General features: G+C 46.2%; 1 protein-coding gene across 1 annotated transcript in view; it reads right to left on the bottom strand.

Annotated features, from left to right (window-relative positions):
- The window catches only part of EML6 (EMAP like 6), a 928,771-nt gene that overhangs the window by 615,779 nt on the left and 293,989 nt on the right, over positions 1 to 19,003 (bottom strand). Inside the window, exons 4-5 of the mRNA XM_078649484.1 lie at positions 17,881 to 17,949; positions 5,646 to 5,831 (exon numbers count right to left, since the gene is read on the bottom strand). Of these exons, the coding sequence (XP_078505610.1) occupies positions 5,646 to 5,831; positions 17,881 to 17,949 (255 nt within the window). The remainder of the gene's footprint in view (positions 1 to 5,645; positions 5,832 to 17,880; positions 17,950 to 19,003) is intronic.

Below are 19,003 nucleotides of genomic sequence, written 5' to 3'. Positions count from 1 at the left end.
ACACGAACCGTGCTCCCCCCAAGAGGAACCTATTCAGGAAGGCATTGATTTGGAGAAACCATGACGGGGGGATCGGATACGGGTAATTTTGCAGCCGATATAGCAGGCGCGGCAAAGACACCATTTTGAAAATGGCTGATCTGTCATATATCGAAAGGGGCAGGTGGGACCATACCGTTGTCATGTCGCGGACCGCGGGGAGCAGCGGACCAATATTACACGACCAAGCTTCGTTAGGACACCGCGTGATATATACCCAGAGGTACTTGAAACCCACCTCAGTGACGATGAGTTGTGAGGCCCAAGTCTGAGACTGCGGCTCGCCGTATATGGGGAACAAGATAGATTTAGATGGGTTAGCGCAGACCCTGGAAGTCTCCCCAAAGATCCGCAAAATCCGGAGCACCCGTGGCCCGGAGGCCCAAGGATATAATATGAAAAAGAGAGCATCATCGGCATGAAGCGCGATCCTGTCTGAGCACTCCAGCGACCAGTCCAGTCCACGGACAACAGAATCCAGGTGCACCCACGCGGCTAATGGCTCAATAGCTAAGGCGAATAAAAGCGGGGAGAGTGGGCACCCCTGCCTTGTGCCCCTACGAATGGGGAAGGGAGCAGAGCAATGTCCGGTCATGCGAACCGATGCAGTGAGATCTGTATATAATATATAATAATTTCACTTAGGCCCTAAAGCGAGAACCCAGATTGACAGCCTCTAAGAGCTTAAAAAGGTAAGTCCAGCTCAGCGAATCAAACGCCTTGTCAATGTCTGCCAGCAAGACCGCTGCAAGGCACCCCAGACAATGAGCCTCCGCCACGGCATTGTGAGCATGTCTGATAGTGTGTCTGGTGGAGTGTTGTGGCATGAAACCTGACTGATCGGGATGCACCAGTTCCTGGATATACATGCGGAGGGCCGATACGAACCCGGATCTTCAGGGAGTGGGGGGGAGGGGGGGGGGAGGGCTTGAGGAAGACAACGATTTCAGCATGTCGCCAATCGGTAGGCAGAATGCGCTGCTCCGAAGCATTATGCAGCGCCGTGAGCAGATGACATCCGAGAGTCCCCATATGGGTGCGCATGAAGTCGCACGGGAACCCGTTCGGGCCCAGTGCACATCCCAGGTGGGTGTTGGAGAGCGTCGTCCACAGTTCGTCTAAGGAAATGCGTTTGCCCAGGGCGTCTTGTTGTTTGTCCAAGAGGCGGCAGGGGGGAATAGCTGTGAAAAAGTTGTCTATAAGGGGTTCGGTTATTACTCAGAGTGCCGCGTAGAAATCGGCAAAGACCTACACCACCGCCTTGGGGGAGGTGCACATATCACCAGCTGGGGACCTCAATAGAGGGACCTGCGTCAGGGACGCTCGGCCTTGCAGAGCCTGTGGAGCATCAGGCTGGACTTGTCACCCCATTCATATATCCTATATTGAACAGCCAACCAGGCCTCTTTGGCGCTGTAAGTGTGCAGCTGATGAAGCTGCTGCTGAACATGCAGCAGATTACGACGGAAGTTGGAGCTCATCACTTGTTTTAGTGTAGTAATTGCTATCCATAATGTAATCACAGGTGATGTTTGAACATCCTCTTGTAATTTTATCATCATGAATTGTTGTGGTCAATGCAGTGTAAAAATCATTTGGGATTGTTTCCATTCACGCTTAGAAAGTAAACTTGACAATGGTGATGTTTTTATTTCAAATTTCCAATGGGAGAATGGATCTGCTTCCTTCTCAATCTTTTTTCATGTAGAGCTTTGTAGAGTTAGAAAACAATTATGGCTTTCGGCACCAACTTACCATCTGCAGGGTTTTAGTGGTGTAGAATTAGTGAGGTGAGTGTATTTGATGAAGGATGCATGAGTATTCTAATTTTTGAATAATTCTAATATTTATTTCTTGTAGTAGAATTATTAATGCTATTGATATTCTTGCTTCTGAGGCATAATTTGGATCCAAATCTTAACACAGTCATAAAAGTAGTAAAATAACAGAATCATAATAGATATATGTAACATCATCAGAGCATTGCGATAGTGCAAAAGCAACACCCCTAAAAGATCTGCAAAGGGAAATCTCCTTCAGGGCACACACTTTAGGGTACAAAACATATACAACAAAGAGATACTAACACTAAATAATTAAATGCTACAAATTATCCAAAAAAGAGAAATACATGAAACAAAATAAATTAAAGAACTATGGGGATGAGGAAGAGTGATAGTAATGCAAGAGAGCATTAAGAGGAGGGAAGAGATACACCATGTGAGTAAGAAAATTGATTAAATGCAGAGGGCAAGAAAAGAGCCAATCGTAGTGGAAAGAGGATAAAACAAATGAATGTTGTCAAAAACGAACAATAAGCAAATAGAGGCATAGATATGGAGGAGACCTATGCAAATCTGTTGGGAATTGTTTTGCTAGCCTACATTACATATATAAGGCATGCCTCAGATGTTGACAGATGACATTGCAAGGGTGTGTCCTTAACACTATAAAATAGCACTGCAAAAATATATACACTTGCCAGATTTATATATGAACTAACTAAACCAACAATGTCTATCTGAAATAAAGCATAATGAAATACACTTAAATGAAAATGTTTGTAGTCATTTCTTTAGGGGAAAAAGCTGCCAACCAAGAAAATCACTACCAAAACTAGAAATAAAGAGAGATTTGGCGGGCACTGGCGTAACAAAACTTGAGAGGGCCTCCCTGCACAGGCACGTGCAGGGGCCCCCTCCAGGCTCAATCAGGAGCTTTGCAGCCAGAGTACTGTGCTGAGGGTGCCATCCGGAGCTTGGGGGTCCCCCGCAGGGCGGTGTCTCCGGGGGCTGGTGTTACATCCCTGGCACTGGCTTCTCTGACCTCACTTTTTTTATTGCATCATTTTCATTCACCAAACCAACAAACATTGGCTCACACCAACTATGTCAAGGGACCTTATGGATCCACAATGATGAATCATTTCCAAACACAGGTTTCATAATATAGCTGTAAATAAATTCAACCTGATCTCTATTATAGACGATTAGAACTTCCAAAAGATTGTTTCAACGATCAGCTGAAAAGAAAAAACTATACATATACAAGCATGAATGTACCTATTTATGAGACAAACCATTCATCAACACTCCGTCCATCACCACCTTTGGTTTTGCTTTGTTCGCCATAAGTTGGCAGGGTATGCTCAGACGTGAGTCCCTTGCTCACTTTGCCACTGGATTCAGGCAAGCCGGGCTGAAGACGGCTGTAATGCCAGAAACCGGTCCTCGGCAGCTTGTTTCCGGTCCAGGGAAGGCATGGCTTGGCAGTTCGGGCTGGACTGTTCCCATGAGGCACAGGGTCAGAATGATTTGCATATGGCCATGTCTGAACTGGGGTGGCAGAGTGGGCTAAAGAACGGTGATGGATTAAACCCAGATCAGTTGACTGGGGGTGAATGCCTGTATTGTCAACGCTCCGCCCATCACCACCTTTGGTTTTGCTTTGTTCGCCATATGTTGGCAGGGTATGCTCAAACATGAGTCCCTTGCTCACTTTGCCACTGGATTCAAGCAAGCCGGGCTGAAGACGGCTGTAATGCCAGAAACCGGTCCTCGGAAGCTTGTTTCCGGTCCAGGGAAGGCATGGCTTGGCAGTTCGGGCTGGACTGTTCCCATGAGGCACAGGGTCAGACTGATTTGCATATGGCCATGTCTGAACTGGGGTGGCAGAGTGGGCTAAAGAACGGTGATGGATTAAACCCAGATTAGTTGACTGGGGGTGAGTGCTTGTATTGTCAAACGCTCCGTCCATCACCACCTTTGGTTTTACAAACCATTCATCACCATTTGGAAGAAAGAAATCCATTGGCAAAATTGGATTCACCATGGTATAGTTTATTTTATTCCATTGATTCAAAACTATCCCAATTTTCTTCTAAAGAGCTGAGCAATTCCTACAACTTGCCACCTGAAGAACTCCCTCTGGAAGTATTTAGGCTTAAAGCTTAAATATGTCTCTCAAAAAAGTTGCCAGATTTAAGTTTTCACGCTTTGGCTGCCACAGTTCAGTTTTCCTGCTGTGGCTCTCACTGTGCTTTACTCTGACTGGAACTCAAATAAAGCCTCCTATGTTTAACAATGTCAAGAATCTGATGAGTCAAATTGCGGGAACAGATTACAGAGTAAGACTGCAATTGACTCACACACTAGCCCTAAACCTCCCCATATTCATCAAACAGACATTCTTGGCACCCACTGAGCTCCACTCAACCATCAAAGGCTTAACCTCAAAAGCGATAATTCTGTATTAGATGAGATCTGCCAGAAAAATGTTAAAGTTTAGAACTAATCACAGATAGTACCTTTACTACATCCATCATTACAAATGATCTACCGGATCATGAGATCTTAGACTATGACACCAAGCTCTGGGTGTAAAAAATTCAGAGATCAACATATGTAACTGGAAAGATAAATGAAACAAAGCTATTGAAAATAGTTGGTTTTAAGCTGCTGTAACTCTTTCTGTTTTCCATGCATGCTGCACTTATTTTTATCTGGCCTTATGACAGCTATTCAGTCATTCACCCTAAGTACTGTCATTTCAAGGATACATCTAGTGTAATTCTTCTGTACGTCGTTAGAAGAAATATGCTTTGAATGTACTCATCAATTTGTTGAACTTCTACATTTCTAAAAAAATAAAAATCTATTTAAAACTGTTACCAGCAGGACACCAGTATAATAGGATAACTTGTGCCCTCACTTTACCGAGCTGGTGAGCCTTATAGGAACCCAGTATGCAAATTGGTAAAGGCTGATATTTCTTGCATCCTATGCCCCATGCATGTAGATAAATAAAAGTCAAACATTTGTCTTGCATGTGGCTAAATTAAAAAAAACATTTAATATACATCCCATAGGTTATTTGGGGCCTGATTTAAATGTTGGTGGAGAGGGAACTCTTTTGCAACAGCGACAGAATTCCCTCCCCATCAACATTATTGTTCGCCCACCCAATTTTGATTCAAACGAACCATAGTTGGACAACGGCAGAGACTACTCCTCTGCTGTGGTCAAACTTCTCCAACAGCTAGACAGAGTAAGGGCAGTCAGAGAATTGGCTTCATGCCCACCCACCAAATTTAAATGGGTGGACATATAGTAGTTTTCTCAATGCCCGTCACAGCCTGGAAAAACCTGACAGCACGGGTATTGAAAAATGCACAATGCCCCCCTCGACTTAGAAGGATACTCTCCAGGTGAGGGAAGCACGTTTTTTTTACTTTTCAAATAACATTTTTTTTTTATTTAGTTTATGGCTCCATCATGTTTGATGGAGTCGTCTGACAAAGTTACAATGCACTGGTAAAACCTCCTTGATGGTGGTTCCTGTTAAGTGGTCTGCACCTCCGTCAGGGCAACAGAGTAATTTACTCCATCACTCAGAGCAGGGGCAAATTGCCAACATTTAAATCAGGCCATTAAGTGTTTTTCAACAAGTGACAACATTAAATGAATTGCAAGACTATAGTCCCTTACTTCTGAATCATTGTATGGTGCCATAATGTACAACATTGTATGGTTTCTGCATAACACATTTTTAATTAACCCTGTAGATTTTGTATTTGCATGTATAAAGTATAAAACTACTTCACTTACACTGTGTGCTCCTTGAATTGTCCGCACGAGGTTTAGCCCTTTCCAGACATATATGTCTCCATTTAAAGCACCTGAATACGTAACATCTTCTTTTGCACATGCTAAGCAAAGGATTGTTTGAAGATCCCCTGTTTTGCCAAATATTCCTCTTTTGGCAGTTAGTGCATTTCCACATAGCGTCCAAAACTGAAAACGACAAAAAATATACATTTGAGCAACTATTACTTAAACAGTAATCATTAGAGCCAGATTGGCCATTTATTGCATCGGGCATTTTCACGGGGTTGGATCCAGTGAAGGTTGTTTTTTGAAGGCACAAGGTCGCTCCTGGAGCATTTGTCAATTTCTCCAGCTCCCATTGCAGAGGGGGTGCAGAAGAAAAAGAGGGGGCGGGAGAAAGAAACAGGGAGAGGAGAGAAACAGGCAGAGAAGCGAAGGTGAGAGAGAGAGGGACAGGAGAGAGTGGGCGGTAGAGGGGAGGAGTTAACGGGCTGCTTTTGATTCCCAGTCCAGGGAATTATGTTGATCGAATCTATGTCAGCCCGCCTCTCCCCTTCATAATCCGGTGCTTGAATCAACTACTATCAACCTATGCAATCAGAGGTAATTAGCCTGAAGGACACTTGTCTAGAATACAGCGCAGTGGGCTCCATTCACAAAGCTTTTTTCAATGATTAGTTAAACTTTGTCCTGGAATGTCATCATTTAAGTCACACATACTTATTATGGCGCTAAGACAAGCCTGCTCACATAAAACTCTATGTGAACTGGGCCCAGTATATCTCAGACAAGCATTTGCCTCTCATCTGTGAGAAAGGGACTTAGGGCTAGATGTAGGTAAACTACATTTACCGATTCTAAAATACAGAATTTTACCGTTTCGGTATTTTAGAATCGGTAAATGCTATGTAGGTAATTTCTCGGTAAGTATTACCGAATCGGTGCGATTCGGTATTTACCGAATCGGTAAATACCGATTCGGTAATTCCCATTAATTCCCAATCATTCCTATGGGCCTTTAGGCCCATAGGAATGAATGGGAATTACCGAATCGGTATTTACCGATTCGGTAAAAGGGGGGAAACATTCAAAGGTGGCAGGGTGTCACTTTGACACCCTGTTGCACCCCTGAATTGTGCATGTGTGCACATGTGGAACACATACATGCCCTAATGTATATCTGCCACATGGAACTGTTAGTAAATGCAAAAAATTGCTTTTTTTAGGGTTTTCGTAATTTACCACCAACTTGTAGTTGGTGGTAAAACGAATCCTTACAGGTGAAAAGCACTCACTTGAGATCTTCCTACATTTCAGATTCGGTAATTTACCGAATCGGTATTTAAGAATTCGGTAATTTACCGAATTCTTAAATACCGATTCGGTAAATTACCGAATCTGAAATGTAGCCACCTACATCCCAAATGCCTAATACCGGTCGGTAACGGCCAAAATTCGGTAATTTCGGCCATTACAGACCGGTATTAGGCTTCCTACATCTGGCCCTTAATATCCAGGATCAGAGTGTCATGGAAAGCATGGCAATTTGTAGAGTACAGAAGCCATGTTTACGTGGTGTAGTTACCACTCGTGACTCTTCACCTCAATCTCTTCAACAGCTAGGAAGAGGCTGTTAACGGGTAATGGTAAGACAAGGAGTCAACCCAATTCGTAGAGACAGTCTGATTGTTTCACGGTGGGTTAATTTGTTATCCTCCATGTGCCTTGTGTTCTTCTTCTATCCCTAGAACTTTTGTCCATACAGGGACAGGGGCGTAACACAGGCCCCCGCAGCCCCCGCGTTGCGGGGGGGGGGCCCTCATGCTCCAGGGGTCCCTCATGCTCCAGGGGCCCCCTCACTCTCAGAGAAGCCAGCAAGCCTAAATGGTGTGTGTGCGCACGGCACGCACCGGCATCTTCTTCATTGATTAAGGGGTGCACGCCTGGGCCCTGGCCTCTTAATTAGTCATTGGTGCGCAGGCCTGGCCAGGACCTCGCAGCCTCGGCCAGCAGGGCCTCTGAGCTCTTCATTTAATTAAAAGTTGGGTATGTGTGTGGCGCGCAGTTGTTTGCGCAGTCATGCTGTTTTGCCGTGCTTCAAGTAATGGTGACGTAGCCCTAGGGGCCCTGTTCAAGGGTGCCATAAAGTGATGATGCTGAGGCGGGGGCTGACTTGTTGAGCTGAGTCTGCGGGGTGGGTGCAGTGTCTTAGCTAGTCCCTCTTCCGGCTGATTGCGTTGGCCTTGAACACCTAACTGCTGCCGAGAGTACTGGCACGCAAAGCTATTGACTAGACTGCATGAAGAGCAAGGACTTCAGGGCCTATCTTATGAGGTATGTGTCTGCCTGGGTGTCCAGGCAGCTCCAGGTAAAATGAAAGGCCAGTATACAGCCGAGTACTGCAGCTTGACAGGGTGAAGGTCAAAAGAGGGCCATGCAAGCCCTTCCCCTTCCCCAAATGACATATATGTGCTCTAACTGTGGATAAGGCCCTGGGAGGGGGTGACTGTGTGCCTACACATGACTGGGGTATTTAATCAGTGAGTAAACTCCATCTCCAAACTCCAGTTCAAGTCCTTTCGTAATGTTGTAATCCCAATCTGTCATAGTTGTGATGATGATGACCCTCTGAAAATAAAACGCCTTATACTTGTATAGCTGGAGACTGGTAATTTTTTAGTAAAATGCGTGGCCGCATACCTCACTCATGTGACAGCTCCTCGAACTGCAGCATGTTAATAATAACTAATTTTTTAGGGCTCGCACTGCGATGCAATCGCGAAAGCGATTGTCGCAGTGGAGTCCTATTGTAATCATTCTGGCTTTCAAGGACTAACGAGGTTTGGGACAACAGACTGGCACGCGCACGCACGCAGCCTGCCAGAATCGGATCAGGTCGCGTGCTCCGATTCCGGCAGGCTCTTCAGTCAGTCACCATGGATCTGGATCACGCACGCACACAGAGACACACACACACGAGCACACACATACAGACACACACCACACCTCCCCAGCCCCCCCCCGCCCACACACACACACGAGCGCACACACACAGACAACCCCCTCCCCCCCGCCGCCCTCGCCCATGCACACGCACAGAGACCCCCCCAACTAACCCCACTCACCGCATCGCCGGACTCTGCAGCCTCCGCGGGGCTCTCCCTTGGGCATGGGAGCCCCGCGTCACCAGCACCGCTTTTCTGTCCAGGCACTCCGTGGGCGCGAGCTTCCGAAGACGGAAGTCCCGCCCCACGGCAGGTTTTGTTTTTGCGCACGTCTTGTTTTTCAGTGCTATCAGTCTGACCCCACTCCCCTCCCCTCACCCCCTTGTGAACACTCGGCTCTGGAGAAATCTCAAGCTCAAAGGCAGCTATCAGCAACTTTTGTTTAAGCATCACGCGACAGCCGGGGCAGGTATAAAATCACAGCAGAGGACTCGAGAGCAGTGACCAGCTGTCTGCCGTGACTTGGAAACACTCTCGTGTGAACACTGTTTTCCAAGTAGTTGTCAAATTGTTTTATTGCCTGTGTATAGAGCCAAGTGCAAGGACGCGGTATACACAAAAAGAAAGGCGGAAAAGCAACGCTAGAAAATGCTTCTACAAATGAACCCTGGACAATATCCCTTTGGAGAACCCTCTCCCCACATACTGATGCCACATCACACCTGGCTTTCAGTTACATCTCATTGTACATACTACTGCGCCATTTGTCCCCATGTGACTGCCATCCAGTGTGACCCCAGCACACCACACGGCCCCGCACAGCGTGCAGCTTTCCCGCTGCTGGGAGGGTACGGAGGGCACTTCCCTGCCATGAAAAGAACATTGGCAGTTTACTCCCACGTGCGCTCACTCCTCCAAAAATAAGGACCAGGCTGAAAGCACGCGTTAGAGGTCATTTTGGGGAGAATGACAACATGCACAGCTTGTCAGTTCTTCGAGAGCCCAACACAGTAGTTTAAAACCATTTACAAAGACAAACCAGTGTGGGCCGTGCAGTGAAGCAGCAATCTCGGACAGGGTGTTTCAGGCAGCTTTGGGTGTGGGTAATGCAAGTTATATACTCTTGCGTACTGCTGCGATGGAGCTTGAATCTCAGCTGACTGGACAGGACGATGAGGGCTGGACAGGACGATGAGGGGGATGGGACATACACCACAGCAGCACTTTTTTTTTACCGATAATCGAGGTTTCTGTGTCCGAATACTTCAGTATACCGGTGGAGACTGGTGACACTCCCCAGCACCGGATGAACACCGTATTTGGGGCATTTACTTGGTTCCGCCCTGCTCCATGTACCGTAGAGGCAGGCACGATAATTTGAGGGGGGCTCGACCGAACTGGATGGGGGAGGGCACTGAAAAATACCTATGCCCCCTCGATACCCTCCGATGAACGGAAAGCAGCAATGTGGGTCAAGGACATGGACAACACGTGCCGCTAAGACAAAGGAACCACCCCGAACCCATCCTCCCACCCCACCCGACGCTCTGAGACGGCAATATACAGGAGGCAGAAAGAACACACGGGGAATGAAAACAAAAGGGCGCTATACGGCTCTGTATCTGTGCATGTTCCGGAACAGTCTCTAGGCGCTTTAATGACTCAACAGCACGTCACTCCTGCTGCCAACCTCTGCTCAGGCAAAAGAAAGGCTGCGAATGTGTACTTGCAGCTTCATTGCAAACCATTTCAGAGGACACTCAACCACTGAGCTATCAGAACAGCCTGTACACAACTGTAGATATGTGAATCAGAAACAAAATGTAATCAAGGTGAGGAAACACCTCGCACAACTACGGAGGCCAGCGCTGGCAAACGCCTGTCCCTGTCCAAGCATAGAAATGTGGCAATGGGAAAATTGTACACCGGTAATGGGACAGGCAGGAAAATGGGTCCGCCTCTGAAAAGAGCGGGTCGGGGTCTGCAAAAGGTGGTGCTAGGCAGCAAGTGGGATTTCGGAGCCATGAAGATATACGAGTAATGGCTGGCAAACACTGACGGTTAGAAACACTAGGGGGTGGGGTATTTGCAACATGGCCCGAGCTGTCCCCAGTGAGAGTAGATTAGGATTCACTGGCCCACGGCATCTCAAGGGCTCCTCTTTGCAAACAGTGGGCTGAGCCCATCAGGGCTCATCCAAACAGCGCACAATGGGGCCGTAATAGAATTAAAGGCCTGAAAACACACGCTAGATGGTCGCAGGGGTGTGGGAGCATTGTTAGCCGTTAAACAGCTGGAGCGCAATGACACTCCGCATGGGAGGAGGGGGTGGCGGGGGCTTAGAAGCAAGAGGCCTGGGTGGGTCAAAGTTCATTAGGGGCTGTGAGACGGTACAGGTGGTATAAGGTCTGGGTAGGATCGACAGAGAGGGTGAAAAAACAGTTCACTAAAATATGAGTGCACATGTGAGCGGGGGTGGGCACGCAACTGGTCAGCTCGGTCCAGTCTGCGTGCAGGCCGCAGCTCCAGCCCGTGGAAAAGCGTGAGAAGAGCCAGATCTCCTTGCGGTTGGGCCGGTAGCAGTCGCTGGGCACCTCCAAGCGCACGTTCTGGACCAGGTGGCGCCGAAAGTGGTGCCCCCAGTCTTCTGGATGTGCAGGAAGATGATCACGTCATCGCACTTCATGTCGAAAGACAGAGCCCGCTCCAGGTCACGCACCGGGAAGTAGTACTTCTTCACGTAGTTCGGGTCCGGGGTGGGAAAGAGGTCCAGGTCCTCCTGGGGGTACCGGCTGGGGGAACCCAAGTTCACACACGGCCCCACATACTGGTAGAGGATCAGCATGAAAAACACGGAGCCGACCAAAATCAAGAGAAACTTGCTGGCCTTCTCAACCATGGTCCTCCGAAGCCTCTTCATGTGTCAGCATCTCCCTGGGCGATCTTGGGTGGATGAATGGATGAATAGAGCCTCCCAATCTCGTGGTCCACGGCGCCAGCAGGGTCAGCAGCAGGCAGGGACAGGAGTCACTTGTTAGCACCAGATCAGTAACAGGTCAATATCACATGAAAACATAATTCATTGATTTAGCAGTGTTGCGACACAGACAAGCCTGGTTTGTAGGGTTTACACCAATAAAAAGTCAGAAAAACCCTCACGTAGAACACTGCTAGAGCGCTCTGCCCCACCACAACCCCTTCCTCAGTTAGAGGGGGTGTGTGGAGCGACGCAAATCCCCCAGATTAAAGCATAGATGGAGTGCCTTTAAAAAAAAATACACCAAACACCATTGAAACGTCTTTCCAGCCGAGTGCCGATAATATCCGTAAAACTAGGTATTTTAGAGAGAGGAAATATATTTAAAATACACACATTCACAAACATACGGGAGTAAAAATCAGCATCGCCCCACGAAACAATCCTTCAAGCGGAGAAAATGATTAGGGCTCCCGGTTTTATGGTATTTATTTTTTTGCCATTTCCGTCTGCGTTTATGCATATTTATTTTTTGGGCAATTTTTCTGTATTTATCCACATTTATTTTTGACACAAGCAAAAGACGACGCTACAATTAGTATTTTTCCAGGTTTATTTAGATTGACAATGCACACATGCGCTCAGTTGTTATTGGTCAACACTATACATTAATCTGAAAACTTTGCAGTTTGCAAAATGTCCCAAATATGCTTAAAAGTGCTATCACAAGCCATTTGTCTCAGAGCCTTGCAGTTTCTGTCATCTGCCACATCCTCTACCCCACTGAACACCATACTGCCCCACTGAGAGAAACTCACACTGCCTTCAGCCGCAACCCAATTGTGCCACAACAGCGCTAAAGCTGTCCCTGGCCATCACTATGCGGATTGATGTTTTGTGTATGCAGAAGAGAACACGCATTTGCAATGCAATCAGTCTCGCATTTACGCTAGTTTAAGCTATTAGCATTGTAAATGACAATGCCTTTTATTTATCTACTTTTAAAAACCAAAACATAAATAAAAGGCATTGTCATTTACAATGCCAATAGCTCAAACTCAAGTAAATGCGAGACCTACTGCATTGCAAATGCTTGTTTTGTTTCATTTATAGAGTCAATTTGGGGTGGTTCAGATGAGAGCTCCGTACACTACTATTTTTTATATTTTATATGTTGACGACGCAAATGTTCATGAATTACGAAACAGCAGTGAGATGATGAAATATTATAATACAGGAGAGTGAGGGAGGGAAATGGAGGGAGACAGCTGGAGAGGGAGGGAGGGAGGGAAAGGGAGGGAGAGAGGGGGGAGGGAAAGGGAGACAGGGAGAGGGAGGGAGGGAAAGGGAGGGAGAGAGAGGAGTGAGGGAGGGAAAGGGAGGCAGAGGGAGGGAAAGGGAGGCAGAGGGGGAGGGAGGTAGAGGGAGGTAGAGGGAGGCAGTGTGTGGGAGGGAAAGGGAGACAGAGGCAGAGTGAGGGAGGTAAAGGGAGACAGAGGGAGAGTGAGGGAGGGAAAGGGAGACAGAGGGAGAGTGAGGGAGGGAAAGGGAGACAGAGAGAGAGTGAGGGAGGGAAAGGGAGACTAAGGGAGGGAAAGGGAGACTAAGGGAGGGAAAGGGAGACAGATGAGAGGGAGGAAAAGGGAGAGGGAGGGAGGGAGAGGGAGGGAGGGGGAAAAGGGAGACGGAGAGTGAGGGAGGGAAAGGGAGGGAGAGAGAGGAGGGAGGGAGGGAAAGGGAGGCAGAGGAAGAGGGAGGGAGGGAAAGGGAGGGAGAGAGAGAGAGGAGGGAGGGAGGGAAAGGGAGACAGAGGGAGAGGGAGGGAGGGAAAGGGAGGGAGAGAGAGGAGGGAGGGAAAAGGAGGCAGAAGGAGGGAAAGGGAGACAGTGGGGGAGGGAGGGAAAGGGAGGCAGAGTGTGGGAGGTAAAGGGAGACAGAGGGAGAGTGAGGGAGGGAAAGGGAGACAGAGGGAGAGTGAAGGAGGGAAAGGGAGACTGAGGGAGGGAAAGGGAGACAGATGGAGAGGGAGGGAGGGAGGGAAAGGGAGAGGGAGGGAGAGGGAGGGAGAGAAAGGGAGACGGTGAGGGAGAAAGAGTGAGGGAGTGAAAGGGAGACAGAGGGAAGGAGAGACAGAGGGAAGGAGAGGGAGAGGGAGAGGGAGAGGGAGAGAGAGAGAGATGTGTGTATGCCGGGTCTGGTGGCTCAGTGGACGAAGGCGTCCGCTGCAGGGACCAGTGATCAATCTCATGGTCAGTTTTTTTTTGTTTCTCTAGCCCCGCCCCTTCCCCAATGACCCCGCCCCCACTGGTGCGGCCCTCTGACACAAACCACACTGTAAATTTGGCCCCGAGAGAAAGTTTGTGAGTACCCATGCTCTAGGATTTTAATTTTCTCTACAATCCTTTCACCCTTCCTCAGATTTCCATTTACTCTGCCATCCATCCACCTATGTATCTATCCTCTCACATACCATAGCATTTGTATTTGACTGGCACATGTATCTTGGCATTGAATAACAGATGTTTATTGTTACCAAACTCAATGTTATTCATTTTATCGACTCCAGAAGGATGAAAGGCTGAGTGGAACACTGGGATTTGAATATGTGACTATGAGGTCAAACACAAGCCCCTACAGTTGACTCATTAGTCCAATAAGCCACCAGACCCACTCGTCCACCTATCCTCTCACTAGTGACATAACAATAGCCTCCGCACACCTAGCGGTGCGGGGGGGGCAATCTCCAGAGGGCTTCCTCCAGCACTGTGCAGGAGTGGCTGGCCGCACCCTGAGAGCTCCTGAATGTGTCCAGAGCGTGGGGGCCCCTCCATGTACTTTGCAGGGGGGCCCCCCTCAAGTTTCGTTACGCCACTGTACAGGGAATATTAGTCTCTGTGCCTTGCCTGAGAAGATTAAATGTGTTTCACTGGGAAACACTCTCTGATGACACACTCCGTGCTGTGGGCGTCACTACAGTTCTGTCTTCGAGCCACATGCTAACATTTCTTTGTCACATAAAGTAACGAAGGGGCTGGGGGAACTCAAACTAGGAATGCACAGACCAAGTGGCGAGGGAGAATTTCAGTGGATGCACCATTTAGCCTTTGTGTTGTACTTTGTTTTTCTGTCCCAGATCCTCTGCCATTAACAAGAACCACTGAGTTACATACTGGTTCTTGAATCATAGTGGAGCAGCAAGACTCACTGTTAATAGAAACAATCCATCTACAACCAACTATCTTTCATGCTTAGCTTCACTTGAACAAAGCTTGCCAAACAAGTCTGTTTAATTATGGATAAGGTACAAGCATCAACATTTAGGGAGAGCGGGAAAAGATGATGTATGATTCTAATCAATATATGTCGAAAAGACTAATGAGAAAAGGAATTCTAAACATGTTCTAGACTCACAGACCTTGGTGCAGCCACTCAGTTGGGACAAATAAATACTTTTCCAAATGACAGATCATGGGAGTTAATACACTAAAATGCCAGTGGTAGGAGAAGTGACATCACGCACCCTTTGTCTACCCAAAATCACGTACCCTTTGTCTACTCAGGGTTGACTCCTTGTCTTACCATTACCCGTTAACAGCCTCTTCCTAGCTGTTGAAGAGATTGAGGTGAAGAGTCACGAGTGGTAACTACACCACGTAAACATGGCTTCTAGCGTCCTGTTTACTGCCTGCTCTTGTCCTTCCCTTGAGGAACCCAACATCAGGGGTATCAAGAACAATGCCAGGGGTAGCAAGGGGACAACTAGAGCTTGAAGGTGCTATCCCGGTGTACCCCTGCTCAGCGTCCTTTCACCAGTAACATGCAAACTTTGACTTCAAAGTTATTGTGTAGTGGTGAGCTGCAAATTACTCTGTTACGCATCAGCTGATTTTGACAAGCTTCGATGTTAAATTATGTATTGTGTAAACAACATGATAATTTTATTTACAACATAAAGAAATGTGTTTTAAGTATTCATGTTTATATTAAAACTAGCATGCATACTGTATTTAGTCGGTTGGTTATTCATTGATAACTTAATCTGTATATCTTTATCTACACACCAGTTTATGGTTTATAATGAAATTAAATTATAACCCTTTGCCTCACTGAAACCATGTGGGCGTAAGGTCTGTCTTCCCAATAGTTCGCTCACTAACAGAAATGAATTGGTTGAGTGCTATCATTCCAGTTCTCCGCGTCGATTTCAGATCTTATTCATTTGCCAATCTCAGGCAAATGCTGCCTTTTTGAATAATTCTGGTCCTCATCTATCAAATCAATTTCTTTTACTTGTCTTATGTGCTGACCATTTAAGAGTATACACGTGGTAAATGTGTGAATTGGTAAATTGTGTCTGAAATGTGTGATTATTTGGAGTATAGAGTGAACCATGTTGCCGCGGGACAGACACAGGTATCAGGAGTGAGTCGGTGTCTACCCCACAGTGAAATGTCCACAAATCCTCTGCCAAAACTGCCATGATAAATATTATCTAAACTGTACAGTAGGGTGCATGACAAAAAACAAGCAAATCTTCCAACCAGAATAGGTTGTTGCCTTTTAAATGCAACAAGCAGAGATGTGCAACATAATTTTTGTGATACAATTGATTTTGACTACTAAGAGGAAATATCATTTGATCTAAAGGACTCGGGAGCTGGTCAGTGGAATTCCAGGGGCTATGATCCTAAGAAGTGCTCTTCATCTGAAGAAGAGAGGGTGTGAAGCTGGACTGTGGTAGGGGACCTATCACTGGGGTGCTCGAAGCAAATCTGAGGCCTAAGTGCAGAAATATACAACACAACCATGGCGAAAGACAACCAGGGAAACCCAGAACGAGAAGCTGGAGCTTTGCATCTCCCAGCCTCAGAAACACAGATAACTCTCCGGGGGTGACAGTCTCTTACAAGACCCAGTTAGCACTGCCCCTTGGGGAAGCCATCTTTACGGCTACCTTCAGAGAGTTGAAATTCCCATCCCACGATATTGGATATAAAGTATCGAAATTAAATTTAAATTGGAGTTTCTGACTGCTAGAACAGACACACCTGAGAGGAAAGTATAATATGTAAGATCTAAATAAGGTGGTGTGGTTTTTAAAAGTTGCAGAGTTTGGCAATAAACAGGAATCATTTGGTGGTTTCCAGAACTGCACTGTTGCCTCTTTGATAAAGCTTGAGACAAAAATTGAGAGATTAGAAGATCTAGACAGGGCCCCCACAATGGGGTTTATGGTCTTCGAATAAGGAGAATTTTGTATTAGTATATTTAAGCATTTACTGATGCTGAAGTTTTTCTAACTGAGACCATCTCGCCCATAACAAATAAGAAGGTGACAAAATTACGGGCAAGAGCCCAGAGGGAGCTGAAGGGTAAAAGGACGTTCTTGGTGCAATTGAGGACTGCAGTCAAAATGGTTGTGGTTGTCAAAGTTAAGAAAATGTGTACTACAAGGAGAAGATTCTTTTATTATGGGTGGAGACAGAGAACTCATCCCTACTGAAGTACTAGAAAGCAAGAGGTCAGTCAAGAAAAGCAACCAGTTGGGGCGCCTTCCTCCTGAAAGCGGCAAAAAATGATGACAGGATGACATGCCGCTTTAAGCAGCAGGATTCAAAAGACAAAAAAACAAGTGCCCAAGGAAATTACAGAGGCACTATCATACGTCTACGTTTCCCTTCCCCATGGTTGATGTGTTACGACTAAATTTGATATACAGATTGTATTGTGCTTTGTGTTTTCTATGACTCCCAATCGCCTGCAAATTATTGAGCCATGATACTTGATTGAACTGCATAAAATGTAATAAACATCTGGAAAGAACAGATTTTTGGTTCGAATCTTAGAAGATGTTCACAATTCAAAATAGAGAAGATTTTATCCCAGAGAAAGGACTTCTTGAGACCTGAATGTGAGACCATGATTTGTCATCCAGACAAAATTCAAGTGGATCATGGTGGTAAAGTAAATCTCTTCACTGCCCCTGTAGCTTCACAAACGGTCTTGGAAAAATTGATAATGTGACATTAGGGAGACTGCCTTCTGTATCGGTTTGCTTTGCCTTGGTAAGATCTTCAACTGCTGTCTGAGTGCTGGTTCATTGCAAGCTTTGTGGTGGTTGGGGGAGATACTCTATATTATGGAGGGATTTCTTGAAGAAAGGGAAATGACAAATGAGCATGTGACCCCCAACTTAGAGTGACAATGTCGAAAGGCATTTACTGCTCCTCTACATAGTTTGTAAGTCACAAAATACTTTAGAATATTTTGTAAACCTCTGGCCCATTACATATATAAAAGAAAACAAACTTACCTTAATGTGTTTGACACCGCAGCTAACCAGTCTGTTAGGCTGATACGGATCCCACGCAATGTCAAAGATCTGTTAGAAAGCACAATAACACAGGATTTGTTTTTTTATTTAGATCTATGATTATACGTCTCCTCAACCAATTTAACAACTTATTTTAATGTAGCTGGAGACTTTAGGCAGTCCCTGAAGTAAAACTATTAAAAAATACAGGTCCTTACAATATGTTAAGCACTACTAAATGAACAAAGGAATTCAAGCACAAGTGGTTGTTACTGTTTACCAGAAAACAATGTTGTTTCTAAAGAATAAATGAAAACATCCATGTAAAATAAAAATAAAAAACAGATGGGTGCGGTGAGGAAGACAAATGAGATCATAATAACCAAGTTATATACCAGTCCCAGGTGTGTAAAGCAAGCCCCGGCGGTGCAGGAGGGCCCCCCATTCAGCCAAAGACCTATGAATATATGTGTGGTATGGGAATCTAAGGGGGCCTGACCACATTCTGCTGACGGGCCACACCAGTTTGTGTTATGCCACTGACCAGTCCTCGTCATTAGTCCAAGTTCTAGGCATCACCTTAAGCAATAATTCCACCAACCACTGTAAGGGCCACCCCAGGATCTGTGTGATTCGCAGGGGGGATTTGTTGGCAATGGTGGCAGACCACTTGAAAAACATGGTTGGAGGCCAAAGAAAAAATTCAGATTAACATTTGTAGGAATCATCTTCTCTATGGAGAAAGAAGGTTGCCTGCCATGGGGGACTTCGCTATAAAAACTGTGTTACGGAAGGAAGGCTATGGATTGGAGTAATGATAATACCACCTAACTGCTCTGCCTGCTAAACCCAACACTACTTCAACCACTGGATGAATCCCTAATAAATATCACCTGTTGCGTTGAATTTCCTTCACTACTGCAACTGTTAAAGATGCTACACGTGACTCCCAGGTATGGATGGCTCCAAAACAGGGGCATAGGGCCTCACGTCATCTGCCGCTAAGCAACAATGACAGACTGTAGTAGCAAAAAAAGAAATTATATCCATATTATATTTTACCATTTTCCTGACAGGAAAAAGAAAAGAAAACATATTTTTGGGCAAGACCAGTGCCCAGCTA

This window comes from Lissotriton helveticus, chromosome 6 (assembly GCF_964261635.1).
Source record: "Lissotriton helveticus chromosome 6, aLisHel1.1, whole genome shotgun sequence".
Classification (NCBI taxonomy): domain Eukaryota; kingdom Metazoa; phylum Chordata; class Amphibia; order Caudata; family Salamandridae; genus Lissotriton; species Lissotriton helveticus.
This window is presented reverse-complemented; position numbering and strand designations above follow the sequence as displayed.